At 31.6% G+C, this 9,437-nt stretch overlaps 1 protein-coding gene across 1 annotated transcript; it reads left to right on the plus strand.

Moving 5' to 3' along the window:
* The first annotated feature begins 2,082 nt into the window (after window positions 1-2,082).
* LOC107795545 (non-specific lipid transfer protein GPI-anchored 2-like) lies at window positions 2,083-5,659 on the plus strand. The gene is made up of 3 exons (XM_016618203.2): window positions 2,083-3,239; window positions 4,833-4,895; window positions 5,298-5,659. Exons 1-3 carry the CDS (start codon window positions 2,843-2,845, stop codon window positions 5,417-5,419), a joined length of 582 nt encoding a protein of 193 aa, XP_016473689.1. The 5' UTR covers window positions 2,083-2,842; the 3' UTR covers window positions 5,420-5,659.
* Window positions 5,660-9,437: the final 3,778 nt, after the last annotated feature.

The following is a 9,437-nucleotide window of genomic DNA, read 5'->3' on the forward strand; positions in this document are numbered from 1 at the left end:
AGTTTTGAGGGATTCTGGTGGGTTTTGAAGGGAGCTGATGGTGAATTCATGATGAGGAAGGGGAGAGGGAGCTTTGGTGTGAGTTTTGGGGCATTTGTTGGTTGGCCGCCGTCGTGGGCGATTTCCGGCGGGCGGCAGGCGGTGGTTTAGGGCGGGGCTAACAGGGGGTTTCTGATAGAGGAAATGAAAGAGGTGAGATGGGGGGTGCGAGATTCAGACAGTTAAATAATAAACCCCACCCCACTTCCCCACCGTCGGATTAGATTAATCTCGACGATTCTGATTGATTCGAGCTAGGACGGTGTCGTTTGAGGAGGAGGGAAAATTGGACCGGGTTGGACGCGGGTTTGGGCTGGGTAAAGGGTATTTTGGACGGGTGTCTAGTGCAGGAGGTTTGGGCTTGGGGTAAATTTGGCCCAGAACTGAATTTGTTCTTATTCCCTTTTCCTTTTCATTTTCATTTTTTATTTTTTCTTCTAATTTCTTTTAAATTGAGATTGAAAATTAAACATAAAACCTAAATTAATTCCTAATCAAATTATCCTATCGAATTAAGTTAACTAACTCTAAATAATGATTACCACAACTAATTAAATACCAAATTAAAGAAAACCTCCAAAATTCGAGACTAAAATTAAAAATGCAAAAATAAGTTATTTTTGTGATTTTTCCATTTTTATAAAACAACTAATTTGTCAATTAATCCTAAAATGTAAAATTAGATCTTAAATGCAAATGCAACTTATTTTTGTATTTTTCATTAATTAAATAAAATAAACATGCACAGACAAATGCAAATAATACCAAACAAAAATCTACGAAATTGCAAATACTGAAAGAAATTATTTTGTTTTGAATTTATGGGAACAATTCATATAGGGCAACAATCACGTGCTCACAAGTGACTTATTAAATGAAGAACATATGAGTTGTCAATTAGCTTGCCATAAGGGTTTCGAGATTGAAGAGAAAATTTGTATCAAGTTTGACAATTATGAAAAAGGAGAACAATTAGTTCATAGAACATTGCATCAACTTTGATAAAAATATAATAAAGAAAAATAAGCGAAGTATAGCTCATATCCAAATATCAATTGAAGAAGGGGGCAAATGGCATGGCAATATTCATGAAGCTCTAGCGAAAAGAGAAGATTACAAACAAGTTATTTTGTGACTAAATGATTTTTTTTATTAGAAAGGTTGTTATTATGTTCATTGCGTTGACAATTGAAATTTAAGAAAAATGTCTAATGTACCTTAATAAGATATTTCACAAGTTTGATGAGTAATATATTTAAGATTTTATCTGTGCATCGCACGGGTACTAATACTAATAGTTCTTAAAAGAAATTTCTTATTTGATGTCAAAAATTGTTTTATTCATCACGAATACAATTAGAATGCCATTAGGATGTCACGTAATTATGGAAACTATGAACGTCTACAACTTTTGTACTAACATACCAAATAATTGACTTTTTAAACATTTAGTTAAGGTAAAATTTTAATCAATTTTAAAGTCCTAATTAATAACCAATTTAATTTTCATGTCCTAAATATTAGGAAATGCTTAATTGACTATTTTATCTAGGTTAGGGTAAAAAAGACGAACTATATTTTGCTAAGGGCTTTCGTGTTTTTAATATAGTATAGATAGATAGATAAATTTGATTTTTGAAGCTCTCATGGTATTCCGATGTTTAAATTAAAGGTTGAGTTATATTAGGAAAATAAGATTTAAAACTTCAAACTAAAATACATTAGAAAGATAGATAATACATCTTGCTTAAAGAAAATTCGTTCTATTGTATTTTTTTCTTCATTTTTTGGCCATATATAAATAACACAAAAACATGCTTGGTGTTGCAAGAAAAGATAGAGCTAGAAGTTTTCAAAAGAGAAAGTGAAGAATTCCAGCTTTCTCTGTCCTACATGCCATGAAACTTTCGTCTTTTCCCATGGCGGCACATTCTTCTTGTTTTCAAACGCCCAACTCTTTGGGAGTTTCTTGTTCCTCACTTTCTTTTCTTGGGCGGGTGGGTGGATCAGGTGGTGGAGGACATTCTTTTTTCTTTGTCAATTGCTTGTTGAAATGATATACTATTTTCACCGTTTCAATTTATGTGTCTTATTCGTTTAATTTTTTGTTTTTTCAGTCTTATGAGCCGAGAGTTTATTGGAAACAATCTATCTAATTTCTCAAGGTAGGGATAAAGACTGTGTACACATTACTCTCCCCAGACCCCGCATGTGAATTTTCACTGGATTTGTTGTTTTTTGTTTGTTAAAATATCACATTTCCACACGTAGTAATTTTTTAATTCCAAACATTTCATTATAAAAGTGACAATATCATATTTAAAATCAAAATTTCAAATGTTGTTTTTGATATGTTACACACACTTTTACAACCTTAAATCCGTGTATAGTCAAAGTAAGGCATATATAAAATAAAAACAGAGAAGGATATGTGATACAAGTTTTAATTTCCTTGTGCGGCGTCTAGCACTCAACTCATTCACCCACATCAATGTGTAATTTGACCCCTTGAGAACACTTCATTGATTTATCACTAGAGGTGGACCATATTTTCCAGAGTTTAGTTTGCCATAAACTGTATGGAGAATGTGAAAAGAAAAGGAAAAAGGAAAGAATAAATGCAGAATTTTAAAACATAGTCTGGTAGTAGGTATTGGAAAATTTAATTTTGGGCTACCTAAAAGTTAGCTATTCACATTTCCCTATTCAAGCTACCTCAATAATAAGTACTACTACTTCTTCTTTATATCTCTGACCCTGCTTATACTTCATTGCTCACACATTTCTAACACCACCAAAATCAATGGCCTCAACAACCAAAATTACCGGCGCCATTGCCACCACATTTCTCCTATTTTCAATTCTAGTTTCGTCCGGCGAAGCACAAATATCACCGATGGGAGCGGCCTCAGGGCCATCGATGGCGATGGCCCCGGCCGCCCCGAGCCCCGGGTTGGATTGCTTGTCAGTGTTGGTGAACATGTCAAGTTGCCTAACATTTGTAGAACAAGGAAGCAACTTGACTAAGCCAGATAAAGAGTGTTGCCCTGAACTTGCTGGATTAGTGGATAGTAACCCAATTTGCTTGTGTCAGTTGCTTGGTGATCCTGATAAACTTGGTGTCCAGATTGATATTAGTAGGGCTCTTAAACTTCCTAATATTTGCAGTGTAGAAACTCCACCAGTTAGCACTTGCGCAGGTAACCCTTCTTTTTCTCTAATACGATACTTTGATTATTACCCTTTTTTTTTACAGAGGAAACGAATAAAATTTTCTTCGAGAGTTATGGATAGTAAAGGTAAATTTCAGATATAGTTTGTTGTTTAAAATTGTTGTCAAAAAACTGTATACAGAACAAAACTTGATCTAATCTTCCTCTTAAACAACTTGCGAGACGAAAATTACATTGTATAGCTGCTTCAAAAAATAATAAATGATAATATATATTGTATATTAATGTATAATTTGTATATTTGACTAGTAGACGTAATTATTTTTGGTCGCCTGGCCAAATATGTAACTTACCCTTTTCCTTTTAAATTTTTTGGGGACGACAGATCGGAGGCCTACCTAAGAGAATATTAGGAAATTAGATTATGGTCAGTATGCAACTTTATACTTGTAGGATATTGTAAGAAAACAATTTGTTTGACCCTGTTTATGACTTAACTTTTCTGTTTATGACTTAAATTTGTTGGAGATTTCAAGGGATTTGCATGTGAGGAAACTTTGTTTTCAAATTAGGAAAGAAAAGGACATAATGGCATTGATGAAGTAATTATATTTTAATTAATGCTAATATTCTTGAAACGAAAATTAAGTGAGGAGAAAGATTCAAGAACAAATAAATAATTAAACTTGAATTCTTAAGAGACAGGGCAACTTTTTTAGAAGTGGAAAAAAATATCTTCTTTTCAAAAGCATTTTTTTTGAAACACTTTTAAAAAAAATATACTTGAAAATAATTTTTAAAAGTTTGACCAAGCATTAAATGCGGGTCAAATATATTTTTCACATTATTAATTAAATACAAATTGGCAAAAATAATTTTGAGAAAAATACTTTTTATATTTTTGACCAAATAAACTATTGGTGTAGTGCGAGCGGGGAGAATGTGGCCCAATTAATGGTCTTCATTATAGTCCGCTGGTTCACAACTTCCAACCAGATTGGCAGGCTCATCGAAAAACCAATAAATGCACCATTTCTTCCTATCTTATTTCTTTGCGTCCAAAAATTACATTGTAAAATTTTCTATAAGATTATAATGTGAGGTCTATCCGTAGGTAATAAGTTACATCAATCACGATTAAATAGTATTAACCATGTACTCATAATTAAGTGAAAACTGCATACATAATTTCTTTATTTATTAAGCTCTTATGTGATATCTCTTATAGATAATATTATTATATAGCAGTGCTGTGTAATATTAGTTTTATGTATTGATTGAGACATTCACCAAAACATTTATAACACCCATACAGTGAGACTTCAAATATAGAAACCGAAACAATATACTACGTAACTTTTGTTTTCTTTTTACTTATTAGGATGTGATAAACTGTTGTCTATCTGCAAACTGCATAATAAAAAAACTAATATTCTATAAACTTCCTTTTGTTTCCCCCCAAATTTTGGGTTATATATATATATATATATATATATATATATATATATATATATATATATATATATATATATATATATCTTAAGATGTATATATAGTATATCTTCAACTTGGAGGTTGGATCTGACGGATTATTTTTAAATTTTTGTTTTTGCTTTTCAGCTTTAGGTATTCCAGTTGCAGCTCCAACAACAAGTGATGAATTAGCTCCTGCTCTTTCACCTGGTAAAGTTATTTATCTATTTGTGCTTAAATAATTTAATATTTACCTTTTTCTCTAAAAGGTAATTCAACAACCACAGAAAGATAGCTTTAAAAGAAACATTTTAAAATACGTAAACGAAAATTTACAACATTTAAAGTTTACATAGTTCTTTTTTACCCAATATTAGAAAGTGATTTTGTATCATGCATATTTTTTTATTATGTCACCTAAAATATAATCACGGAAAATCGTCCGTACAAAGTGGGATTAATAACCTAAAAATCAAGATAGTTTTTTCTTACCACAAATTAAAATACACTGATAATGCAAAAATACCAACTTTCTAACCTTTTTTACAGCAAATTAAAATACACTGATAGTGTAAATATACCATTTTTCTAACCCTTTCTCTCTTTCCACAGGAGGATTGGCCTCAAGCCCTACAACTGAGAACAACGATAAAAATGCAGCTCAAACCATGTCATTCTCCAAGATGAACATCGTTCTTGGCTTTGGAATTATGTTTTTCACAACTATTTTCTGATTCGACTACAATTCTTTCTTGGAATTGACCCTTTGAATTCTTGGTAGATACTAAAATTTGGATCATTCTTAGAGGACACCAATAGACTCTTAGGGAGTTTCTATTTTGTAACTTCTCATTATCTTTTTCACGTTCAAATCATTCTTGATTTCTAGTGACATCGATGATATTTGCATATTGTTATTCTGTAATGTTTTACTACGACTTTTGTTTTACATTAAATTGTTATTTGTTGAGAAATTGAGACTGCCACTTGTTTGCCTTTGGGTTCTATAAAGTTGCAATCTGTGGTAATATTCTTCAGTTTGGATAACGATGCACATAACATTGTAGCTCACGACTCAGCTAAAAGTTGCTTCTTTTCAGCAGATTTCGTTCATCAAATTCTTGATGCATTTTTTCAAGCCACAACTATCGAAGAACTGTGATGGTAGAGTAATTTTAATAGACTCTCTACCATAAATCTATGAAACAAGAATTTGTTTTTCAATTTTTTTATCCTTAACAAGAACATATATAACCACACATATAGCTATGACTTTTTCTAAAATACAAGTTATTGTTATAAATAGAATTCTATTTATGGTGAATATCTATATTTAGAGAGATTCTAGGGTTTATTACTTGGTGGCTAAGTCACTCTCTCCCTATAAATAGAGGGTTCTATTTCAATGTAAATCATCTCATATCAATAAGAATTTTCTTTTATTATTTTATAACACGTTATCAGCACGAGACTCTAACCAATTGAGTAGAAACTTTGGGATTGAGCATAATGATTGTCAATTGTTCCATGAACTTCCTTCATGATTAAATTCTGGATTTAAGGTAAGCATTTTACTTTTCTCTTTCAAATTCTTGACATTCTACAATTTGATTTTAAATACAAACAAAGACGATAAATTTTGATTGTAACTTTAATGGAGTTTGAAAGAAATTATAACCACCCAAAGTGGTAAAATTTCTATGCCTTGCCATGATCAAATTCATGTATGATTGTGGGCAAAGAATTGAAAACCCGTCCCATTGAATTTGCTCCATTCTCATTCCCTTAAGAGAATGTGATAGCAATATGTGATAAGTCTGAAAGAAGATAAAATTATTATCGTGAAGGTATCAATGGATGTGGACGTGGCAATAGACGAAATTATAATCGTCATCATTGTGATAATGGGAATAATAAGGATTCTCAAAATAATCTCACTTTGTGAAAGTAATATTTGTCATTGATTTGACATGAGATTTTATAAAGCACATATAGATGATTATGGTCCATTCATGATGTGAATGTGACAACATCTAATTTATGAATACATATTCATTCTTCAAAGAATATGAACGTACTAGTGGTAGCGAATATACCACACTCACCTCTAGATGAAGGTTTGAGATGATAAAAGAAAATAATATCATTATTATGGCATGAATGGTCATTGGTCACGTACCTATTGTACGCCAAAATATTTTGGCAATGTGATTATTAAAGGACAACAATAATGCAAAAAACATATCTTTCATATAATTTTGACCATGACCATAATGGTATAACTTTCTCCTTGAAAGAGATATATGACCATATGGATGTTAATAAATATATGGTAGTACAAAATTAATTGAGAGCTCTGGAAGAGCCAATTACCACTATTTTGGAGAAATAAAATTGATTATCAATAAAATATTGTGTTGTAGTAAGTCTCAAAGAAACTAATTTAGTTTCTAAAGTATTCGCGAAAGCGGTTGGTCATACTGAGACTATAAATAAAGGAAAGGTTTAATATCTTCTACTACTACAATTTGTAGCGGGTAATATGTATGTGAAAAGTTACTCGCTTTATTCTCCAGTTTGTACTATACACACAAAAGAATGCCATAATAAAGTAGAAGTTTATTGATATAAAAACTCATATCATAATAAACTTGGTGTTTATTAATAATTGCACACGTCATGATGTAAACTTGAAGTTTATCAATATTGATAATTTATTCAGTTAGCATTTGGGTTAGCCATATCAATTTAAGTATGGTGTGCAAAAATAATAGAGAATTCACATGGGTAAATATTAAAGAACTAGAAAGTTCTTTACGAATTCTCTTACATTGCTTGTTCTTATTAATTAGTAGACCAACTAAAATTGGGATTGAATCCCATGAATGCTGGAAATATCAAAAGTGAATATGGGCTCATTCACCTGCCATGTATACCACATAAGATGCATCTATGAGATGGTCACATGTGCAATTATTATTAACTCGCAACATGGTATTTTGCGAGGTAACTTGCTCAATAGTTTAATTTCGAGCATAAATTCCAGATTTTCTATTCAAGAAGTTCATCTTGATAAGTTGGCTTACATCACAACCAGTTTAACAAAATAATTTATTGAGTGTCTCCACTTAATAGCTAAAATATTGCTTATGAGAACAAAGTTATATGTATCAGTTTGATATAGGTTATATACGAAAGTATATTACATTCTCCCCTCACAAATGGTTCAAGGTCAGGAACCAAATAATTCCATCTTATTATTATTGATGTGCAGTGTATATTGATTAACACCATAACGCACAAAGATGAATTCTCAAAGTTGAGAAAACAAGTTAGTTTTTCTAACATGAGGGGGAGACATGATAAACAGTTGAGAAAAAGTTACGTGGAATGAATTATCATGTGTATATCTAGATCCTCGAATAACATAATATGAACTTGAAGTTCATAAAAGGATAATTTATTTGCAATATATTGCAAAGCATGCCAGACGCATTTGCTGGTCCAAAGAAAGTAACTATATTCTCATTGCAAATGCTCCTATTAAGTCCTAGAAGGACAAAGTCTATGGTACGCTTAAAGCGTATATACTAATTGGTTTCAAATAAAACTTCTTGATAAAGAAGATGAGAAAATGATCAAAGTGGTCATAATAAGGAGGCAAGTGATCTAGAAGATCACATGACATAGCACTTCATAACATCTCATGAGAGATTCAGGTACCTGAATATATGAATGAAGAGATCTCTATGTTATGTCTTTATGAAAAATGTTAGGAATCGATATAAAATGTTCGTCGACGACATCTATGATAGCGCTAAATATAGATGAAGATCTTAAGTCTGTCGCCTACAGACAAAAAAATATTGGCCAAATGGAAGAGACACAATTCGAATAGAATTGGTTTCATATGAAAGACATATAATTTTGTCTATGTTGTTCAAATACTTGAAAGTATAAAGTCAATGGTATGTGCAATCAGTTTTCAATATCTTATATGTCTAGCATGACATAAAAACTTGATATGCATCTAAAGTTTGTTATATGGCTTATATGACTTAACTTATATGACAATCCATGAAGGATTTAAGTTGCTTGAAACATCTACAATTCTTGATCTTGAGGTACCACTTCCTCAGTGTAATTTGTGCACAAATGTATCTTGCTATAACTATAAGCATGATAATATGATAGCAAGAGTTTTCACCTCTACGTGAAGATATTGAACTGACGATTCTAACAAGATCATATGAAGACAATACATCTTAGCTTCTACCAAAGATCTTTTGAAGACGGTGTACAAGATTGGAATGCAAATGCTTAAAGATGTGAATTGATGCTCTCATCAGGGGGAGTTAATGTGCGTTGCACTCTTTTTCCCTTACAAGGTTTTGTCCCACTGGATTTTCCTTGCAAGGTTTTTATGAGGCAATCAAAAGGCGTATTATTAAATATGTGTACTCTTTTTCCTTTACTAGAATTTTTCCCACTGGATTTTATTTTAGTTAAAGTTTTAACGAGGCACATTATCTGTTGAATAGACATTTAAGGAGGAGTGTTATAAATAGAATTCCATTTATGGTGAATGTCTATATTTAGAGAGATTCTAGAGTTTATTACTTGGTGGCTAAGTCACTCTCTCCCTATAAATAGAGGGTTCTATTCCTATGTAAATCATCGCATATCAATAAGAATTCCCTCTCTCTACTTTGCTATGCAATACTCTTTTTCTTTTATTATTTTATAAAAGTT

This window comes from Nicotiana tabacum, chromosome 18 (assembly GCF_000715075.1).
Source record: "Nicotiana tabacum cultivar K326 chromosome 18, ASM71507v2, whole genome shotgun sequence".
Lineage (NCBI taxonomy): Eukaryota > Viridiplantae > Streptophyta > Magnoliopsida > Solanales > Solanaceae > Nicotiana > Nicotiana tabacum.